A 26,027-nucleotide genomic window follows, 5' to 3' on the forward strand; every position below is an offset into this window, starting at 1 on the left:
ACGAACGGTTGGAACGCGAGGCGGAGCAACGCAATCCTACGACTACGAACGGCTTTAACGTACCACGCGAGTGCCCAAGGGGCGGACTCCGCCGACCCCGCCTAGGACGATGTCGACGGTCGCGACTCACGACACACATATCATGTACACACATTATACATATCATTATAATATTATTATGCCGGCGGACAAACTACTCGGCCGAGGGGTAGGTTGGTGCCAGTAGTGATGGTGTGGTCGTGGTGCGGTTGGACAAGTTTTTATCAAAGGAGGTGGCTGCAATTATATTCGTATATCATAGACTTGTATTATAGGTATATATTAATTGATACACATAATATAATAGCCATAATATCTTATTATTATACAATAATAAGGTATATAATATAATAATTATAATTATAATGCAATGTCGAAAACTTCCTCGTCTAGTTCTAAGGAGTATCTGGATTTTTTAATATTCTTACTATAATGAATCATATAGAAAATAATCAAATTACATTTTTATTTTAATTTTTTTTAAATAATAAAGTTGAATGTCATAAAATATATTACAAAAAATTAAATCAATTTTAAAGTCAAATTGAATTTAACGAGAAATACTTCTTTGATATTATTTAGATTTATTATTTACTTTAATAAATGTATGAATTAAATAAGTCTTTCTATTTTTAGTGGCATACCGGCCAAAAATAATCATATCAATTTTAGGCAATGTTAACAATGTTATTTTTTTGTGATAGGCGATGGCCATAATAATAGAAAAATAAGTACAAAATACGCTTATTAAAATAACTATATTTATAAAGTCATCTACAGTGAGTAATGACATATACTGTTGCATTTGCATATTGAAATCATAATATAACTACCTACAGTTAATCTTTTGTTCTTTCAAATAAAACTTTTTTTTAACACAAGTTTGTTTATATAAAATATAAATTATTATAATTTGGCTTTTCGGCATTTTTACCAAGCAGTGGATCAGTAAAAATTGATTTTTTAGAGTAAGAAGGCAGAAATCCTGATTTTGAAAAACTAATCATATATTATAAACTTAATATACGGTATAAACACTTCAGTCTAACAATATATGATTTATTTTATCTATACGTATTCATGTAGCGGATGACCCGTTTGAATTTATATCGATCGTCCGAACTTGAATGTCTAAAAATAAAATCATAGATATTTGTTGATTTTATTGTGAGTAAAATTATATAGGTTTTAAAACAAATTTAAAAATATGCTAATAATTACTCCTATAAGTAATGGTTATACATATTATATAGATGATGGATATATTAACAATATAATAAATTAATGTTTTGAAAACAAAATATCAAATCATTTTTTTAGTTAATAAAACATAAGAAATATTGAAAATAAATAATATAAAGGGGGAAAACCTTTTATTTCGAGTAGATAAACGTAACTTTGGATTAAAAACCATCTTATTAGGTATATTGGTATGATATAGACATTATATTACTATAGACAAATACGTGGAACTTTTAGTTAGAAACAGATATTAGTCTTTCACGAGTGCACGACCAATATAAAAATCGTTTTCATATTTTTGCGTAATTCAAATTTGTATTCCCATGCATTTTTTGTTTTCACTGATTAATTATGAAAATAATAGTTAACTAGATATTTTCAGCTGCTGTTCACTGAAGTCACCTGTTGTTTAACTAGTAATGCATTTCCGGTAGTCATTATTGCAAGATAATACTGACATTAATAATAATAACAATAATTATTAAAATATGAACAATACTATAAGATAAACGTGACATATAATTTATACTATCCGTATTATAGGTTTAGAAGGCCAAATACATATCCTAATTCATAATATATCGTGTACAACGAATATATTTTGTATAATAATAAAATAATTATTAGAGTAAAATTGAACATATGATTATATCATTTATACCTGTTAGTCGAATATACGTATTTATAGTTTAAAATAAGGTATAATAATTTATAGTAGATATACAATAAAGCAGTGACACGAAGAATAAAACGTAATATGATGTGTGTGTGTGGCTGAGAATCACACTGAGATAGATTGCGAACTGCGTGCGCACGACCCGTGTGCTGCGAGTGACGAGTACCCGTGTAGAGTATCATTATTATAGGTATACGCATGCGTGTAACCGGAAACCACTACTTCATACTACTATTATAATACCAATGTACTTACTTATTATTATATATTACACCAGTGCATATATATATAATATATTACAGAGTTGGCGTCATTAAAGTTAACTCATTAAGCTTATAGCCATAATATATAACGTAGTGCTGCAGGGTGCGGTTTCAATTATTCGATATATGCTGCACGTTTTTATTAGGACGGCTGCAGATGTCGCGTGATCGTAATAATTGCGTAATATAGATAATATATATACAATATAGACCGATATAGAAAAAAAAACAGCGCAGAAGAATACGAGATAGCGATAGAGAGAGATAAATCAGTTTCTTTCTTGACTTAATAAATCTGCAAAAAGTTCTAAAAGTACTAATTTCCCAAACTTTTGACGTTATAAGATGCGTTGATATCATTCCAGTGCTGCAGCGTTGTGCGCGCGACAACGGCCGAATAACCAATTATTCGCAGTGACAATATTGTCTTCCCCAACAGACAACCACTGCAGAAACTATATATTTGTATCCATACTATTTCATATTTATGTACTGATAGTGTTGTATGCATCACATCCGCCTTTTATTATTTTTATATTTTTGTTGTAGCTTGCAGGTTTTGTACACGAATATAAAACAATATGTTTTAATGACATCATGCGCGAAATGGTACATATTAAATTGTGTAAGTACGTGTCTCCCTCCTCTTCCAGCTGAACAAAATTCGTGAAAAAAAACAATGGCGTCGAACTCCCCTCTCTATTCACTATTCGCACACCAACTCCAATAAGTGCTCTCGCGCCTCGTAACATCATTATTACTTTATAACTAAATTAATATTATATTCTTCAATAGGTAAATTACGGTGAAATAAGACAATAGCAAGGTAAGTATATAATGTATCGGTGATGAATGCAACTTGGCGAAGTATGCAGATTACAGATAAATTATAAACACCGACGACGACGGAAGCGAATAGGATTTTTCACAATAATATGGATATAGTACAACAGGTACATCGCAGGAGCAACACTCGCTCTGTATAACTGTCCATGGGATATGGAAATGGAACTGTTGCAGGAAAAGGTCGAACGGGTCGAGGCTTATATACTGTATATTGTTTTTGGGTTGGGATGAGAAAGAGCAGGGTCATTGCAATCACGATTCTCATTGTTTCTAGATCCACATCACGATAATGTTATTTATAATCACCGCCGCTTGGTGTAATAAAATAATATAATAATGATAATGGTATTGCACAGCCACAAATTAGTGTGTAATATAACACAATGTTGTGCGTTATTTTGCATGCTTGTACGCGCATTATATACTGCAATATACGATGTAAATATTTAAATTTAAAAATGTAATAAAAAAAATGATTATTTTAACACGTTATAAAGGCGCGATTAAGCCGTTAAGGAAGCATCAAAGTGCGGCGATTAAATGGACAATGGTTATAATATACGTAGATAATATATGGCATTATGACGACTAAAATTACATCAAATATACAATGAATATAATCATATTATGTACAGGCGTTTAAAATTTATTTCTAAGAAATGTATGACAAATTACTGGATACAATAATATAGTATAGATGCAAATCATATTATTATAATATTATTTAAGCTAAACATTTTTCGTCATTGCAGTATTTAGGTATTCGTATTCCCGTAGTTATAATAATATGTGATATAGCCGTGTTTATATTATAAGGTATGCGGGGTATTCTCATAAACTACATAATGTAACTCATAGATTTCTATGTGGTAATTTATCATTTATATCTACGTATATGCACCATATCGACATGTGTTGTACGTATTATATAGATTGATACTTCAATAGATGTTTTTTTGAAATTATCCTGCGAGCGCTGAATATTGAATGTATTACGAAAAAATATAGATAGATATGTACTATTACGTACATATTCGTATTAAATTATATTGTACTCGATTGTGTTGTGCTCACCGTATAATAAATACGTATAATAATGCTTACAAAGTTTACGGGTACAATCAAAATCCTTGACTGGTAGAATATTTTGATAAGACTCGACCAAACAACTGAACTCTATCCTTATTTTATATAATTTATACTATGCACAATATTATATATTATTATACTTGGTGTATACGGGAATGCCTGTCTTTTCTCGTATTTCAGACAAGACACGAGAAGTTTTTAATTAAGTTCATGTGTGAAGAAATCAAAAACGAAATTAATCGTAACAGAGCAAATACAATTTGTAATAACTAATAATCGCTTAAATAATAAGAACAAATTTATCCTTGACGTGACTTAACCTCAAACGCCCGCATATTTCATATTTATAATAGGTGTATCTATAATATAATGTAAGTAAATTATAATTTAAAATCCTTCAGAAATATTGAACTGAGGTACCTACACGATTATTGAACGATCTTATATTCTTATGAAACACATTTCGAAATAAAATAATATTATAGGTACTTGTTTACTACGGTTGAGATAATATAATCATAATTTCCACGAATATTTAAATTTAAAAATGTGTATAAAGTCAATAAAATTAAAATTATAATTTATAATAAATTATAAGGAAATAATTTTATTGAAAAAATATCGTCCAAATAAGCTAACCCGATAAATTAATATACAATGACTACGCACTGAGGCTGCCATACGTATATTATATACTTAAGTATATACTTATTATAAGCGGCGTATAATATAATATAAAATAATCATTGATTAGTGGTTTTATTATTAATTATTAAACCTAAGCCATAATAATATTATTTTAATTTAATAAATTTAAATGGCTTGCTAGCTTCGTTCGGTGCTACCTATACACTATACATGTTATTAAAACTAATATAATAAAGAATTATAAGACACTAATAAACGGTAATATTATATACGATACCTATAATGTTTTTTTCATTTATATATGTATACACGCATAAAATACGTATTTGCCGAAGAGATAATAACTTCTGCGCGCGTTTAATATATGATACCTAGATAATATTATGTTATTACTTATTATAATATAAACCGCAGACACGTTCACTTTTGCCGGTCGCGCATAATTATTTAGCATAAAAAATGACGTTCAAGAGTTCACTTACCTACAGCCGCGTGCGTAAATAAAATATTATATTACTAATAATATTCTTATACTGACCAACATGTGTATAATATGCGTCTAGACGGATTCGTATAATCGAAATAATAAAACTCATATCGTCGAATGCTTGAACAGAAAAGAAAGATATGCGTTTTGTAACTGTATGCCTATATATTATTATAATATTGTTTTTGGCGTGACGGCGTCCACGACGATGTTGCAAAACGAAATGAAAAACAGGGTCGGGCGTCAGAGGTATTTGTGTACAATATTATAATATTTATACGGTGGTGGTACGAGGGGGCGTAAAAGTCATACAAAATATATAGGGGTGAGATATAGGGTGTAAAGAGGGATACGCGCGAAAGACGATGACGACAGAGGACGAGCCTCCGTGGGAGCAAGACGGGCGGACGTTATAATAATGGAAATCCGCGGCCGTATATTATGCGTGCACCATGGTGAAACCCATTAAAATTACCAACTAATTATTATTATTATTATATAATATTTTAACACGCAGGGGAGGACGAAGTTTTCGGTTAATTTATCCGACGCGGCCAACGAAAAGTCTTTCCATCAACACCGCTTCCTCCACCGTCGTGTACTACCCAGTATACCCACGCCTCATCATCTCCATCCTATTTATTTGTTCAAAGTCGTATATAACAATATACGTATCGTAGAATAGCGTTCAGATGTTGCGGAAACGACGACGACGACGATGGCAACGGCGACGAGAGCTTAATCGAATTAAATAATATACAACAACGAGCGTTCTCTCTCTCTCTCTCTCTCTCCGTTTCAAGTACTCGCGCTTTAAATAATGATATATAAACACGGTGTGACGTGCAACGTCCCGCAAAACCGATGATCTTCAGTCGGAGGTGAGTGGTAAGGTGCAGCAGCGTGATACGTGAGGGGGTGAGGTGGCGGCGGCCGTCAAATCGTTTTGGAAATTCGTCCGGTAACGAATTAACTTCCGGCCGGCGGGGTAACAAAACCCGTCGGGGAGACCGAGCGGTGGTGGCGCGGGAGCGTTAAGACTTACGTGAGCGTCTGAGCGTCGTATACAATATATATTATATATAAATAGGACTTTTCCTGGGACTGAGGCTGGCACCGGGTGATTAATTATTCTGAAGCTAAACGGATTAAACACATCCGGCTGTTGCTGCACCAAGTTACCCGCTGCTCGCTGTTTCTCACTCATCTTCTCACCCTCACCCAAACACACTACTCCGAAAGCAGCTCCCCGCCGTGCCCCTAATAAAACATCGCGAAAACGTTGTTAATTGGCTTTGAAAAATTAAATGTTCGTCCTCGTCCGTTGGAATCAAGTTATTCGACGGATTCGCCACCGCCGCCACACTTAATTTATATACGCGTATAAAATGTATAACTGTTACGTCTGCTTTGAAAAACGCGAATCGAAAATCTCGACTATTCTCATTCACGTACTATATATACATTATATAAAGCTTTTATATATAATATAATAATCGATCTGCAACACAAGATATCATAAATTATTGCAAATTGAATGCATTTATCAGATATAATTTGAGCTGATTTGAGGTGAATAATATTGCATAACGTTAACGGAAAAAAACACTATTTTATACAAAAACGAATGAATATAATATAGTTTGAAAAAATTTAATCTAGAATAATTAAACACAATACAAACATTATTTATAAAATTTAAAAATAAATATAGTTTATGTCGTATTATTTATAATACTTTTGGAATGACGTGAATTTTTAAATAATATCTGTAATATTATGGTAGGTAATAGTTGGTAAACTTTAAAAACTACATAAATAACTAAGAAGTACTCTAACAAAAGTTCTTACAAGTCATATGACACATAAATTATTCATTACTATTAGTGATTTATTTATTCGAAAAACAATTAAGTAATATAAAATGTTTAAATATAGTAATAGTATTAATATATAGGGATATACTAAGTATATAGTAATAAAATCAATTATACACCAACAACATTAAATAGGTGCTTTTTGTAGCTACATAAAAATAATTGGAATACAGTATTTTCTTTCTACATGTATTTCAGTTAAGGTTAAGTTGTCTTTAATATTAATGTATACCTACTAATTACTATACGCTGTGGATTCGATTTTATTTTATTTTTATATTTTTTGTTGATAACTGTACAACTTTCTAAGCATACATATAAATTGAAAATACACAGTACAGATTGACGTGAATATAAATGGATAATAACGTAGGTATACAAGATAAATTTGAAATGCAAACACACACACATACACACATACATATACCAGTAGAAGCGTGCGGCTTCTCGATATATAAATATATTACTATATATTCTCAGACATCAAAGTATATATTTTTTATCGCTTTACACTTTTACTCGTTTTCAATCGCAAAAAAAAATCCATACCTAAACGCGTGCGTCCTCTTTGATTTACTTGATCACATTTACATATTAAACAAGGAAACAAATTTAAAAGCGTATTACAAATTTACAACTGAAACAAACGAATGAAAACAAAACTATACTCATACACACAATACACTCACAATGCACATATACACACAAGCTTAAATAATGTCTAAAATAGTCATGCTAAACGTGTTTTGTTTTCATGGTAGTTTATGGGTAATTAAAAAGTACAAAATTCATTATAAATAAAATTTAACCTTTCTTAATCATCAAACTTTCATTTGGCCATTATTAATATAAGTATGTAAATTGTTTAATGTTTTGTATATTTTATTGTTATCTATTAATAAAAAAAAATTTCTATAATGCAGAATTTAAAATACCGTGGTAAAAATAAAAGATTAAACCTTATCTTTTTATATAGTCTTAAAAAATAAACCAAATTAATAAAATATTATGTGCATAATAGAATGAGTTATGTCTACACCGTAAATGGTCCTTTTTGAAATTAATTATTCATTACTTCAATAACGATCGTGCGTATATAATATACACCGATCAATAAATTATAGAGTATAATACCTATAAGCATACCAGATATTAAATTGCTTATATGATATAGATATAACTTACCCACATGAATAATTATATGATTTTTTCGTGGTTCTTTATGTTTAATCTCACAATTAGTACGTGTAAGTTATTGTCATTTATTTATTATTTCAAACTATACCGTAAAAAATATAAAACAGTACAACACATATAAACATATTTTACTGCAGGCGGATTATTTTAACATATCATGTAATCACGCAACAAACCGATATTGGTGCTTATACGTTTGGGATCATTTATGAATTCCTTTGTAAATTAATAATCGAAGTTATATGCATTATACATATTACATACGTATACGTTCATGGTTTTATATCATTGCCTTGAAAATCTAAAAGATAAATTAACGTTATAATAAACTATTTGGACTATGAAATAAAAATATTTATTTTCAAAAAAAAAAAAAAGAAAGAAAAAAGGACTGTAATTGGCCCTGCCAGATATTAAAATAATAAGTGGTTCGTGTTTAAAAATAAATTACCTCCATTAGTTATAAACTTGAACACAATACAAATGTATATTATGCCACGTATTATTTCATTACTCACGATTTGTAACTTATATAATATATGTATCTGCGAGAGGATATTATTATAATTATTAGTCATACGGCGCTTGTCTAATTAAACGATATGTATAGTTAACGAAAACAACGACGACAATCGGTTATAAATAATTAGAATAATATAATATTCTACCTTCGAATTATCATGTGGTGGTTGCATATATATATACTGTATATAGCCTGATTCACTATATATATATATGTGTGTGTGTGTGTTTATGATGATATACAATTTCTGTATAATTATTTCGATAATTTGGGACAGAAGAGTAAAAAAAAATTATGTTTGGCGCCACAAAATGAATAATCTCAATACGCGCTGAACTAGGTACCTATTTATATGACGTGTGTGTGCTCAGGGTATTCATCTATATTATATCCACTGCGCACGTGTAATAATATTTCTTTATATATATATTTTATAACTCCTGTATAGGTATAATAGGTAAGTAATACTTAACGGTAGCCGGAAACGTTATAATTCAACCACGTGGTGACACGAAAAATAATATAGGATTTATTTTTTTCGGACGTGTTTTGTTACTATTACATTACTTATTATAGGTATAATACCCACCATATAACTACGAAATCTTCGTGATTGCGTGCGCACGCAATTCATCTCTATATCATTATGTAATACCAGCCTATTTAATATATATACATATATATACATATATATATATATATTGCTACTACTACTGCACATTACACATGTGTACACAACGACGAGTCAACGAAGATTGTGTATAGTCTTGCAATTATTATTAAGCCTAATAGATTATATAAAGATAGACTACCGGTTAAAAGTATAAATATGATGTACTACCTATATAGCGCAGAGACACACAGCTATACAGGAGACACCTCACGGAAGGTAAATACGCACACAGCAACACCACTGCTGGGCATCGGAAACATCAAACGATCATTAAATTATATAGTAAATATACCTGTTAAACGATTCGAAAAATTTAATGAGTCTTAGTACGGGATTATAAGAGTGTATACAGGTACGTCCGTACTATATTTTTTAACATACGTAGGTACATAGTGTATTAGATATCAGCTGTGTGTACCTGCATATTATATACTGCGGAGTGAGGTCCGAATTTTAAGTATTGTGTCTTTTGTCATTCGCAGACTTTATAATGCATACATTGCAGTAATAGTTTTGAGACGCAAAATTTGGACGACTACGCTCGAGTATCGGAGCGATGTTTTAAATATTGTACATGTTTAACAGAAAAATTCATTATAGCCTATATAGGTAACGTAATACGATTTGCTTAAATCAGATATAAAATAATTGATACTAATATATACCTTTACAGTGGTGTATATAGCGTGTGTTATCTATATACTGTGCGGCAGTGCGACTCGACGTATATTGGTTTCGCCCAGTCCATTGATCAAGTTCCGGTCGGTTTTCGCAAATCATTAATTTCCCGCGAGCGTTTGACGTCAAAACCGCTTTCACGTCACGACCATAATAAATCCGCTGATGGATGGTAAAATGATGATACGACCCGCTGTTATATATTATTATTATTATTATTATTATTAATTATTATAAATACATACGACCGTGAATAATACCTTGGCGACAGTAATAGTATTGCTGGACAAGAGTTTTTGTATTATTATTATTATTGTATAAGATATATTTTAAGTATGATAATACTATGTATTTTATTTACGATCCGCGAAACTGTCTAAATAGTATAATTTGTGGACTACTATAAATACTATACACAATAGCATTTAATGTTTACTGCGAAAAGCCCTTCACGCGCGGGTAAGAGAAAAAAAACATAATCCGCCGCGTGGTATTAAATGCGCATATATATTATATAAGTAGGTACCTCGCCTACTTAATTTTAATTGGTCATTACACCGTTTCATATTTTTAAGACGTTTCGTATTATTTTTTTACTGGTTTTAATAAAAACGTTTTTCGCATTTCCCGCAGCCCTCCTTAATGTAATTGCTCGGTTATATTATTATACATGTATATCCACGCGTGCACCCTATCGCCGATCGTAGGGGAGGGGGCGCAGATTAACGACGGCCATTACACGAGTTTAAAGAAAGAAGGATAAAAAAATTGTAATAAAAAAACACGAGTAAAATATTACATTAATTTAAAAATAAATCGTCTAATTTCAACATCGTCGTGGTATGACGTTGTGTGTATAGAGGGGGGGGGATCACAGAGCGTTTATATTATACTATCGCCATACAACATATTATTATATACTGCCCGGGTAAGACCGCGGTGTATATAATATAATACACGTACCTTAATAATATAATGAGTTCTTATATTATAATTTATAAAGCCATTTTTGTATGTGTCGTCAATATAATATACGTATAAGCGCGTGCAGTTTATTAATATAATAATATTATTACATAAAGTTTCCGGCCATGTTTTGTGCGCGCGGGATCGATAAACAACGGCGACGGCGGCAGCGGCTGTGATGGCGGTTGTTGCGGCGGTGGCGGAACGACATTATAATTCAAACTGTATATTATGTATAATAATTTATATTCACCGCCGCCCGCCTTGATATTACACCCAGTGCATACTTACTATGTCTTATATGCCCTGTGTATCCATATAAATATAGTTATCATCTCCCGGGAGTGAGGGGGATGTGAATAAAAACTGTACCCTTATACACAATGTGAAAATCATGACTTCCTACCCTCCACTGCATCCTTCCAATTTTAGCTCACCCACGTGTACCTGTATATACTTTGTATATATATATATATACATATATAATAATTTTATTTTTATAATATTACAAGCATGTGCCCTATTAAATATAAATAATACGCGTCCACGACCCCGTGTGGTAAAATTGCAGGACGCGCAATATCTGCGTAAAAAATTAATATATCCAAAACTACCGGCGCAGTATACATATATATACGTTTGTCACTTGCTCTGTGTGTAGCAGTGAGTGGTGAAGAGGGCGAGCTGATTTAGGCAGATCTTCTCAGCTCTGGTAATTTTTTTACTCAAATGGATATTGGTATTTGCATCATAACATATATACTGTGTACATATTTATTTTTATCATTATCAACCATCTATGCCGGGTAAATATATTTATATTTATATATGCAGAGTCAGAGCTTTTATACATAATATAATGTTTGCTCGAAGTTTTGTTCATTTTCTTAAACGTTGTTCAAATATTTTCTACGAGATTATTCTTCAGCATATTTTCTACGATATATTGTACATTTTGGAAATCTAGACAATTGCATATAATAATATACAGGTTTTATATTAAGTGCCTATATACAAGTACAGTGATTGGCGTAAATTTTTATATTAGTACTTATACAAGTTATACTATTGAAGATTGTACTTTGAATTGAATATTAATATTATAAGAAAATACATTATATTATTGAATGCAATTTCTATTAAACATAGTTAAATAGATAAACTTGTATTATGGTTTATTGTAACAGACGATTAATATAGGTATAGCTGATTGAATTACGGCGAAGAAACAATAATCTGAATGCTATTACGATCCAACAACAATAATATTCTGAATTTTTTGAAAAATTTCGAAAAGGTATAACCTGTGTTGCATATAATCTTAACATAACATATAATTAAAATTGTACGAGAATATAATACATGTTATATGGCCATTCAAATATGTTATAAATACATACCGTCATAGGTATATTGTATGTATATACAGTTTAAATTAAAGGCCAGTTGTGAATAATATAATATAATAACCGTAAGTATATAATATACATAGAACACTTAACCCGGCCTTAAGTGAAAATATGGAGGTTAAATTTACCCACGACCGAACCGACATACTATGCGGTGGCTTTAGTGCGGGTGAGGGAGAAGACATATCCGTCTTAATCTCGTCGGGATGTCGGAAAAGTGTCGGTGCGGTGTTCGTGTGGTATAAAGGGGAAAGACGTTGCACCGCTGCTCCAAATGTAATATAACTACTACAGTACAGAGAAGAGGGCCCGTACGCGAAGGCCATCACTTTTCAGTTTTAATACTTTGCTTATATTTCGACGTAGTCGTTTGTCGGGCGCGATTATAGGGCCGGGCGGTGCAAGGTGATGGACTACGGAACACTCCTTCTAACAGCTCACGTTCTTCTTTGCGTGCACAATATTCGATAAAGCGTTTCGCATTTATAACAACGACGACAACGCCAAAAACTTTCATTTTATAACGGGCCCCGCTACTGCCACAGCCTTACTACCACCACATCAAACTGTAGAAATGAGTTGCCCGCACTACATTATAATATGTATATGTATTACTCTCCCCTTTACTGTACAACCTGCAGCCACTCTACTGTCGCATGACTCTGCAGAACGAGAGAGTGTGAATTTTCCTCTATGTGTTTTTGTTTGGTTTTAAAATACTTTTTATGCACAGTCTTAGAAATTATATATTTACATAGTTAATATTGTATTATTCAAATCTCATTTCAAGAAATAACACCAACACGGACCGTTAATCACTTCTTTACTAACGCTCCCGTGACATTTATATAGAATATTATACATGTATTAATGTATTAACATTTGTTATTACAATACATGATTAGACTCAGAATTTTTCACACAAAAACATTACACAACTACTTAATGTCAAAAAAAGAACCCCAACGTGAAAAAATGTATTTTCTAAGATGTTAATATCAATATTTACATTAATATTTTAATGGAATATACTCAGGTGAGAGAGAAAATTCTAAACTTCCGGAATCACAGGTCGTATTATTCAATTAGAACTCATACTTTATCTCCACCACCATAAAATTCATCATTGCCGTTAATCTACTCAACAAAATTTAATATAATATGAAAATCTATTTTATTGACCTTTATACAGGGGACTATGTAATTTTGTTTAAAAAATAAATAAATAAAAAATATATAATACACATACATTGAATAAGAAAATGTATTATTTGGTTACCCTTTTGAAATAAACGATATGTAGGTATATCGCTTCGCAAATATTTATTACAATATGTATGATTAGGTTGAACCCACTATATGGTTTTAAAAGGCCAAGACCCGAAACAACACATTTTGTTGAGGGATATTGTAAAGTAAAACTCGGGAAAAGTTCTCATATAACGATAGAACGAACGTGTAAATATGGTGTAATGCCACATGGTCAATATTTACTAAACATAATTTAATATTGTTTTACAAACGCGTTAATTAAATTTATACATTAAAACTACAGGTATCTATAGGTAATTTAAAGATTCTCCATCGACCATCAACGTTTTACATAAATGTATAATATGCATATTATAGGTAGGTAGGTAATTGTCATTCGTAATTTGTATAGTTCTTTTTCGTGCGATTTTTCATATTATAAAATAGAAGACTTTTAAATGTGATATACAAACTACAAAGTGTATTATTTCATCAAAAGATAATCGAATACGTTTGAAAACTGTTCAAACGATATTATTTTAAAATATAAGTACATAATTGATTATATTTTGATTTTTAAACATATTTAATGCATTAAAACAAACGTATAACTATATAGTATGCGAATAAATAATATCTGAAACCTATCTATATTAATCATTTTAAAGGGTAAATATGTTAAAATATCAATAATAATATATACTTTAAATAACTTTACTATAGTTGTATAAACATCTTATGTCAATTAAAAACAACTAGACAGAAAAAATAAGAATTATATCTCATCAGCACATCACATAAATTAACTTAGTTTTTCAATCATTTCAATACAGCACTTATTAATTACTTTTTTACAATGTCAATGTTTACGATATTTTGAATTTACTAATTGATTTTAGATTTATTTATAAAGCTTATGTCAATAAGTAAAATATAAGATAATAATAATAATAATAAAAAAAATAGAAAAAGTAGTTATGTATAGGCTTTTTAGGGGTGGGTATTGCATTAAATTTGAGATAAATGATAAATCATTACAATTAATCCTTGATAATAAAATATAATATTATTTATTATTCAATCATATTTTGCTTCCTTAGAGAAAATTGAATAAAATGTCAGCATCAATGACAACAAAAAAACCAATTTAATTAGAAATATTATTATCACACTAACCCATGCTTGGGTTTTAGTAATTTTTTTCACGTTAATGAGATTTAAAAAAAAAAATAATTTTACCCTAAAAACTATTTGAAAATATATGAATATAAAATTAACTAAATAACGTAAATAGATGAATATTGATTAATATAAATTGATTAATAGCATCATTATTCTTAATTATATTAATAGAATTTCCTTAGCGTTGAGAATGAAATTGATTATATTAGGGTGGTTTCATGGACGGTGAGCGGGAATGATTTTACATCGGTAGGTTTTAATTAGGTTACGTATTTAATAAAATATTTCTAGCCTTTGCTCTCGTTTGAAAAAATCATTAAATACTTTTTAGGAGCTTAAGTAATTCTCCGGGATCAAGTAATTAACCCTTTTTACAACCTTCGGACTAAAAACATACAGTATACTACTATTTATACTAGATTATACAGTAAAATTACAATTTGTATATTACACTATCATAAAATCATGAATAACTACACTCACTACTAAGTATAATATATATAATATTTTTAAGGAAGGTATATCATATATTATTTTAGTATATTTCCATGAAAATATTTAGAAACATTCGTATTTTCTTATTATGTTTTTTTGTATAATATTATGATAAACATTTTTTCGTATATTAAAATAATTAAATATATATATTTTATACCTCTACTCTTTCTGACGAATGTTATAATTAAATTTTAATACAGAAATTAAAAGGTTAGGATGTTTTTACATTACCGTATAAATTCAAACATTTTCTATGGTTAAATGTTATTTTGAATCTATAAACAAAATAATTTGAACTGCATCTAGGTATTGTAATGTAAATATGTATATATATTTATATATTATAGGTAATAATACCTAGAGATATAACGAAGTATATGCCTAATATAATAATATACTTATATACAACTAGGTATAATATTATTATTTATTATAAATATTATACAATATTATCCTTGAATAAAATTATTATGGCACGTTTTCTATACAATTTTAAACGTGCTTGTTGTTTTCTCGTCATGTTTTTAAACGAAACGTATACATTTTGAGTTAATATTTCAACTATAATGATATCATAATAATAATTTCGTGACGTAATAACACATTTTGCATTCTATGGTTCCATAGGTGCACATAAGGTGTAACACGCATATACCGACAAACACAGACATTTTAATAGAGGTATATATATATATACCTATTATAGGCATATCGGTATTGTAGTTCACGGCCATTTTATTATGAAATTATCGAAATGAAAAATATCAAAATATTTTTTACACGTTTTCGAATATCACTAGTTGTACAATCAAGCATTCGTGTCATAATGGTATTATTTACCTATAACCCATAGAAAATCAATTATACTTGAATATATTTGTATTGATTTTTTTTAATTTCATTCATTGAAATTAAATTTGAATAAAATAATCATTATCGTTGTGATTTCATTATAATATAAATTCGAATTCAATAGATATCGCGGTTAGACTTGCGTAAATAAAACTGTACCCAATATTATTATAAATACAGACAACAGAACGCCCAAAATCATTATTATGAAATATTATAATAATATATAATATAAAAGTAAAAGTATAATACAATGTATGTTTTACTAACTCTTAAAAATGTTAAAAACGTTCGTTAAAAAAAGAAACGAAAAAAACATCTCTACGAGAATTAACGGCCGAGTACTGCAAGTGTGCAGTAGGGTTCATAATATTTTTCGCCGATAACACGTTGCTTTTATTTTTTTCACATCAATAAACTCACGTACGGTATATGTATATAATATATAGTATTCGAACAGCAGTTTATGTCCCATCCATCAACTTAAAAGAAATCTTGGCAGTGATTTCCGAGAAAACCACAGATGAAATATGTTTAAAACGTGTGGGTATAGATAAATCAAAAGTCAAATAAAATTTATTTCAACAGTGATGCCTGAAAGCGTGTATTTTCATCATAGAAAATTGTTTTTTTATTTTTCATAATATAAAATATATAAATTATAATAACAATACGTGCATCTCGATATAATATATATTAAATACATAGTCGTATTTAGATCATGCATGGTTAGTTCACTGATATATTATATTTAGTTATATCTTACATATAGTACTAAACGATGCAATATTACCGTATTTTTCATTATACATATTATTTCGATATCATATTCAGATATTATGTTCAATTAAATATAAAAGCAACTATAACTTAACTGAAAAATATCGGTACGACATCATTCACGACACGTCATTGAAGGTCCTGCAGTAAAGAGTCAACTAAATAAAGTAAAATTATATTTTAAGACTAAAATTCTATTCTTTGATAACATTTATCGTTTTAATATTAATTATTTTAAAAAGCAGAAAATCGAATAAAAAAATAAAATTATTATTTTACATAATAATATAATGTTTGTTTTATAACTAATACAATTTCATTTCCACCACAACTACCCCCTTCATAAATGAGTATTTATTTTATCTTCTATATATAGTTTTATAGTCATTGTTCGCTATTCGTCCGTACTTACTGTGCAATTATTATAATTGGTAATTCAAATGTGTACCTATATAATTAATATGATGTATTTTAATAAGATATTTGTTCGTTTATAATTTTTTAATTATTAAACTATGGATTTTCTTGTTTGTGAATATCATACCTACTGTTATAATATTATAGGTGCAATAAAATCCCAAAATACACTACAATTACAAAAACTAATTGAGTTTTTATCTTGAAATAAACAGTAGGTATTTATTTATTAAATATGATTACTAAATTACCAAATGGTTGCTTAACTTATTAACGGACTTTGACGTATCATGATGTTTATAGTATAAAATACTAAAATGGTTTCAAACAAAATATGTGGCTATATCCATATAAATATTTTGAATAAACCACGTCTATATTTATCGAACGAAATATATTTGCCATACATAATAATATAATATTATGATCTATACGTTTATTGCGATTTCTGCATGACGTATAAGTGTATATAGGTATATTACATTCCACATTCCGCAGATCGTTTAAAACCACAACGTTTAAATTACCGTTCGGAAAAGGTATATATTTTTGATTTTATACGTGTTTTGGATACGTTAAATATTCATTATGTATATACTTTATACACTTATATATATATATATATATATATATATATTTGTATGAGAAAGGGATGGGGGAAACGACGATATATATAAATTATAAATGCTACTACTGCGGCACCGCGTAGTTGCGCTCTAAGTCACACTTCTCGGATTCGCGGGTGCGTATAAAACGTCGATAAAATAAAAAATAAAATAAAATACCCCAAGTCCCTTCATGTTTATTTATATATATATATAAAAGCACGCATAATACTGAAATATTATTTTTTAAACGTCGTAAACAACGGTTATAAACGGTTATACTCTGGTGAACCGAAGTTGATGGATGCGATACGAATGGGAAACCGGACAGGTTTATACTACACATGTACATGTATATTATATATATAGAGATAGATAGCTGGGTTCTTTGCCTATAGTATAAAGGAGACTATAATATTATGCATATGGTGTGTATATATGTATTATAGACTACAAATACACACATGAAGTTATACACCAAGCTCATCGCGAAGTTGGTCAATGCGAATGCATCTCTTTGAGTATTCTTAACACGTTTTATAGAAAATGTTTAGCCATCACATATTATGATGCACATACCCACTTTTTATTATATATACAAATAAACATACAAAGTAATTCTTAAAATTACAAAGACTATCATTTTCATGAAAATATTAATTTTTAATTGAAATTTTCTTTTTGGAAATATTTAAGATAGGCATCTATAAAAGTAGTTTTTATATTTTATATTGCCTTTGTTTTTTCTCTTTTAACTTTGGGGAAATATTTTGATTTAGCAATCTGTCTTTTAAGTATATTTAAATATAGAAATGTTGAATGGTTTCTTTTTATTTTTATTTTTAAATGGTGCATTATTTCAAATTGTATGGTCGGTATCCCACTTCAATTTACTTTTTTAAATATTTTTTAAGACTAATAGATGTTGTATTTATACTTGATTTTTATCGTATATTCGTGTATAAACTGTTTAGAAAAGTATAAAATAGTAACTTTTCAAAACAATTATATTTTATTTTATATATATTTGGGTGGACTTCAAGTATGGGTAATGTATAAACGATTATTGTTTGCAGACTTTACTCGGGCGCAAAATAATTGGGTTTTCTATATTTTCGCAGCTGTTTTGTTTTTATATTTATTCACGTGTTCGTGTATAATCGATTAATATAATATTTAATGCGTTTTTCGCGTATGTGCGTGCATGTATGTGAATCGGAATATTTAGAAACGTGCGAACTAACAGCGGACTCGCAGGGCCTTATTTTGATCATAAGGTTGTTATAACGTCGTCCTCCATCGAACAGGTGAAATAATAACAGCGAGATTCTACAGACGCACGCGAAATACGTTTAAATTTGCATTTTGTTTCATTAAAAAAGGTACAGCCGATGCACGCACATATAAGTAAAGTTAGGTTATACGAATTAAGAATATACGATGAAATTTGTATATAAATGCCATCGTATCGGCATAAATTACACGTGTTGGAAAAGAAAAAAAAATAATAAACAACTGTACCAAATTACATAGTAAACCATGTATGGTGTTAATTGTCGACGTGACAACGCGACAATAAATGTTAAATTTAAACGCATTTATATTCACACTAATCGATGACTTTAAATGATTGCTATAATATTATAATATATTACCTATTATAATATATACTATTCAATTATAATATAGGAACTATAGTGAATTACTGCAGCGACCGCAAGCGCATTATCGATAACGGTAAATATTATAATATTATAGACATTTAAATGTAAATCTATACATTTAGATGTATATTTCATATTATAATATTTCAGTGGCCAGTTTGTTTTAAGATATTATACGCAGAGCATACTTTTAAATATGAGTCACTGCTGATTACCATAAACACGAAACCAAAATGGATAAAACACATATAATGAATGTTTAAAAATAACGATAAAAAATACCTGCCGTTTGTTTTATTAAGTATTTTAATTAAATTGTTACTGAATGGTTAATTTTGTTAATTTTCCTTCTCTTTTCAATAAATAATGAATTTATACTATATTATATAGTCGGTACTATGGTATATCGCTTTCCTATAGCCTGTTGGCTACGAATTTATAACATGTACATAAGTAATTCTACCTTATATTATGTCATTATGTATGTGAAAATGAATAAGATTTATTGAATTCTTTGAAACAAACGTAATGTGATTTCAACATATCATATTTATATTTATAGTGTGTTAGGTATACCTATAATAATATTTGTTTGATATTTGATAATTTTTTTTTCATATATTATTGTAATGTTTATAAAAATATAAGTATATTCACTAACTAAAATAATATAATTTATATATATTATATGTATACTTATACGTAGTGAGTGTATCTATTTAGTACATAAATATTATACAACGTATTTTATATTTGTTGGCCTGTTTGTCAGTGAAAGATTACCTTGTAATTATATTCGAAATGTAGACTATATATGTAAAATATGCATAATATGCTTACACATTTACTGATGTTAAAAGGAATTCCGTTTTTTGAGTAATTCGGTAGTAAAACACGCGATCATCCTCGAAGCGTTTTTTGAGCCAATTTTAAAAAATTATATATATTTGTAATATAAAATGATTTTTTTTATATGTATAGTACATACTAAGATAAAAAGTTATGTTTTAAATTCTTATAAGCAACTCGTATTTTCATGTTTGGACAGAAATCAATACTTAATAATAATTTTCAATATATATTATAAATTACATTTCATAATAATATTATATAAATGATTAATAAATAAAATATATATTTATAGATTTTCCTTTAAAATGAAATACACGTATCCGATATAATAAAGTATAAGTATTAACCTATTAGTTTTCAACGTGATAGTCACCAAAGAAAATATTGGCACTGCGTGGTTCATGAAGCTATTCTAAACTCACAGTTTACGTTAATTAACCAAACCACTTTTAGCGAATTATATAAGCAACTAAAAACGAACGTTTTAAACCTACATATTATTATTTACAAATAAAAGATAGTATTAACTACAGTCATCGTATATGATAATTATACGTGGCAAGTTTTTAGTGTAAATGACTTAGTGGCACTGCTGAATGCTTAAAACGTGTTTTATACATATAAATATATATTATACATCATAATATGCCAACGAAAGTAACACGAATGTTAAATAATAATATAATTTTAATAAGTATTACTTTACCTATAGTATACTTACTGTTGCTAAAAATTCGAAAACATAATATTATATTATCATTTAACATTTAACTCACTCTTGATCCAAAATTATACTTTTAAATGTATTATGTTTATGTATATTTAAGTATATGTAATGAAATTGTGTTTTTTACTATAATATGTATTATATTGTATATAGGTACAAGTGTCAGACGTATAAACACGCTATGTGTTAAATTTAGGCTAGTTACGGCAACAAAAAATTGTGTTACATTAAGCTGGTATCGCTACTGCACCGCAGCTGTAATTGGCGCCTGCAGCTAGTGTAATGACAAGAGATGTAGAATGACTGCTGCAGTAATGGGATAAATACTCAAAATAGTACAAATTTAATAAAAATAAAAATACACGCGTATATTCAAGTATGATAAATTTAATTATACATGAATAGTACGATATACATCGGTACAAAGTTTAAAAAATACATAAAATATGTAAATGAACAGCCAAGCGTTGCTAAACATAAAAAAATATTTCGTTTTGAAAATATGCCAGAAATTAAATTACTTACGTTATAATCGGATAAAGGTTTAATCATTACTTCTCCACTTAAAAATTTAAAAAAAAAGTCAAAGCTTGAAACTATTAAAACTCGCTAATAATTAATATAATAACTTTTAGGTTTTACGAAGGCAGCTAGTGGACTATTTTTTTTTTCATATAATCAACACTACCTAATTAAATAATATGCGTGAATAAAGGAAATTAATATAACAACAGTGATGAAGTTCTAATAAGTTGTTAATATTTAACTAAACCGTTACTGCGATCATTAAAAGAAAATTGCGTTTTATAGAACTCGCGTCTAGAACAATTAGTCATGGCTTCAAAACTAAGTACACGGCCATTACTCTGATTGGATTATGTACAAAGAACGGAGAATGGGAAGAAACGATTGTGTTTTTTTATCGTTTTGAAATATACAGCGATAAATTGCGCTAAGGAAATCGTAATTATATATATATATATATATATATCTACTATAAAGCTATATACGTACATAAATATGAATACCTACCACAGGGAGAGCGCCCTTGCGTTTTACCGTTTTATATGTTATACCTATTAGTTGGTAACACGTTGCATGAAAAATATAAAACTGCAGTATATTTATATAGAATTTAGAATTAATATATATATATATATATATATATATATATACACTATATTATTATTTGAATTATAAATTATTTGATTTAAATAAAAAAAAAAAGATTTTTCTTACTTATAGTAGATACTAGATACATATCATAAATACCTAGTAGGTATATATAATATTATGTTATATATACAAAGTTAAAAATAATTTACTTCATCGATCTTCGACCAGTAGTCATTATCATATTACTTTGAATGCTTCTATACAAATACTCGTACAATTCTATATTCTATGTACATTATATAATACATCTTTATTATATATATAGGCATATTAAGAATACGCTCCATTACTCTGTCGGCCCATACAAAACAATTATGAAAAATAATACGCCGACTGGCCGGCTCTAATTAGATTCAGACCATAATATGATCGTACACACGCAAAGTATAAAAAATGATTAACAGCATGTAAATTAATTAAGTCAAAACGAGATGTTTTTGCTACGCTCGTTATACTCTCGTGTATAACACAGAAACGTGTTGAGAACGAGTAATGAGAGCACGCGTATGCACGCATAAATGTGTACTGTGCAATATAATGTGTATATAGGTACCTACCATATATACCTATAATATATATTATGCATGTGTATTGTGTATGTTTTTATAAAAGAGTTTTGTAGTGTTGCAATTATAATGTTTTTAACAAGGTTTTATTTAAAAAATGTTCAAACATTTATGCATAACATATTCCACTACTACATAAATATATACACTGATATTATATACTATTATACTAACACTTTAATACGTTGTTATGTATTATATATATAGATGTATACGAAGCTCCAAGATCATTTGATTTTTTTCATTTATTAATTATAATTATTAATATTAGGTACAGCAAGTCGGAGAAAGTAGATTTATCATATAAAATTTAAAAAAGAACATTGAAATACATCATGTATAAAGCGTATCCTAGTCTATTATAAAACGTAAGTACATGCGTCGTGAAAGCTGCGTAATTATGCCTATATACTTATATAAAAGTTTTCGTAATAAACATAGTTTTAATTTATCTAACTGATGTACCTACCTAATACCTATACATACTGTCGAAAAAAATCACTAGTTCTCGAGTTAAAAATTGAAATAGATAGAATATTTAAATAATTAATATAATAACATATCAACATCGTATATATAGGTACACCTTATCGTTTTTATATGAATTGAATACATAATATATATATATATATATATATATAAACATATTATTATATAATTAATAAAACTCTGGTATGTTAGGATTAGGCTTTAATTTTGTAGCATTAACGATATAACATACCTAAATGTATAGTTTTAAATCGAAGTTATTTTATTGATTCGTTGTGTTAGGCTAACGTCAGTCTATCGCTCCGAAAACAACACGAATCACACAGATAATACGCAACTCTATATAATTGCAATTTTGTAACTTGTCAGTTTAAAACCTGCCGCTTTAATACAAACTAGTATAGTAGTAGTCATTTTAAATTAAGCTAGGGTACTATAGGATGATGAAACTATTATATAGCTACGTAACAACTTTGCTGTAACTACCGTGACTATATAGCTATCATATTATTATGTTATATTAAAATTAAACTATATTCGGGTAATTGGTATACTGTATATAATATTATTATCTTTAGGTAAAATGGCAGCCAATATTTAATATGTTTCTATAAGAAATGTACGACATGAGAAATCAGTAAGAAAAATTACGTACCCGCTGCCAGTCGGTTTTTATCAGCGGCGAACAGGAAAGCGTTACGCTGCATGAACGATACCGGGTCGATGGCTGCGGCCGCGGCCCAGGGGGACTGCATTGGGCCAGGCGCGCCGCCGCCGTTGCTACCGTTAGACGGATGCGGCCTGTGTGCTGGGACCTTGATAACGCCCGCTGCTCCCGAATACTGTAGGTACGTCTTGTCGTCAACCGGCTTGTTGGCCGCAGCGGCGGCTGCAGCAGCCGCTTGGTGAGCAGCGGCCGCGGCAGCGGCCATGTGCTGTTGTTGGTGCAGGTGGTGGTGAAGCCCAAACACAGCGGCGTGGTGATGTCCGGCCGCGTATAGCGAAGCGAGCGCTTCCGCCGGGCCGGACACGGCGGCCGCGGCCATGCTGGTACAGGACGCCGAACGCTTAGACGCCAAATCGTCCGCGCCCCGTCCACCGCCGCCACCGGCTAACAGACGGGATATGCCGAACGTCAGGGCGCCGGGCGCCGCCGAGGTTGGCGACGAAACGTCGTCCTCGTCTTCTTCGTCCATGCACAGCTCCTCGTCCGATCCGCCGGAATCGACGCGGACGTCCCGATCCTCGTCCGTGGTCGTGCCGTCCTCGACCGAACTGCACTTGGTCTCGTCGACCATTTTATTGACGACGCGACGACGATTTCCGTTTAAACTACCGTTAGCCGCGCGAAAAAATTAACTTCAGCACTAAATCACGACGAAGAATATTTCACGGTATTATAGTCGCGATCGTATGAATCCGATTATATTATATATAGACGAGGTACTATGTCCTTGGCCACCAGTACGATTTACGCGATCTGTTCGTCGTCAACGTGCAAGCGGTGTGTTAACATCGCGGCCGGTGCATTTCGGGAACCGCGGCGACGACTGAAGCGGTTACGATTCGTCTCATCGAATCCGCAGTCGAGGTGCAGAAGTAATGACGGAAATCTTCACACCGAAGTGGACGATAACAATATACAATGTTATCGCGTCTTATTAACGTTATACGTTCCGCGTCCGCACGAACGTAGGTACACCGATAACAATTATAATAATAATAACGATAGTGGTAATAATATTATAAAATAATAGCTCGTCGAGGGCGCTTGCGTGTGCGTGCGACGATGCGTTGCGGTGCGGTTGGACACTGAGTGCGCGACGGACTGCGAGTGGCAGGCGGCGCACGACGTCGACGGCGGCGGTAGCGCCGACCACCGTCACCGCCGCCCGTCGAGATGGGCGTCCGCCGGGAACCGCCTCGGCCGCGTTCCGATTGGTGGACGGGCTGCGCGCGCGGGAAATCAGTACCCGTCGTCGATAGAGCGAGCAACGGAGGTGACTCGGTGGCGGTGGGGGGCGGACGACGTCGACGACGACGATATTAAAACCCATTTAACAACGCGTCGGGCGCGATCCCCTCGCGTATTCCTCCGCACTCATGCTCGCGGCCTTATACGAATAGACTCGCTTCACCGCCCGTTCGTAACACTGCAATACGTGTGCTCACGTTTATGGCGAGCGGCCGTGTCCGTACACTTAAGCGCGCGGCCACCGCCGCCACTTCAGCACGGCCGAAAAAAATTAATACGAGCCGCGCGTACTGCTGTCCACCCACGGGTGCCGCGCAGCAACATAATATATGCGATGCTCGGTCCCGCATACTCTTCTACCCTACCCTTCCACCGCATCG

At 30.7% G+C, this 26,027-nt stretch overlaps 1 protein-coding gene across 1 annotated transcript in view; it reads right to left on the reverse strand.

Annotated features, from left to right (window-relative positions):
* Positions 1-25,489, reverse strand: part of LOC113552069 (T-cell leukemia homeobox protein 3) — a 44,016-nt gene extending 18,527 nt beyond the window's left edge. Inside the window, exon 1 of the mRNA XM_026954739.1 lies at positions 24,328-25,489. Coding sequence (XP_026810540.1) covers positions 24,328-24,970 — 643 coding nt within the window. The 5' untranslated portion in view covers positions 24,971-25,489. The remainder of the gene's footprint in view (positions 1-24,327) is intronic.
* Between the last annotated feature and the right edge of the window lie 538 nt (positions 25,490-26,027).

The sequence above is a fragment of the Rhopalosiphum maidis genome, chromosome 2 (assembly GCF_003676215.2).
Source record: "Rhopalosiphum maidis isolate BTI-1 chromosome 2, ASM367621v3, whole genome shotgun sequence".
In the NCBI taxonomy this organism is placed as follows: Eukaryota; Metazoa; Arthropoda; class Insecta; order Hemiptera; family Aphididae; genus Rhopalosiphum; species Rhopalosiphum maidis.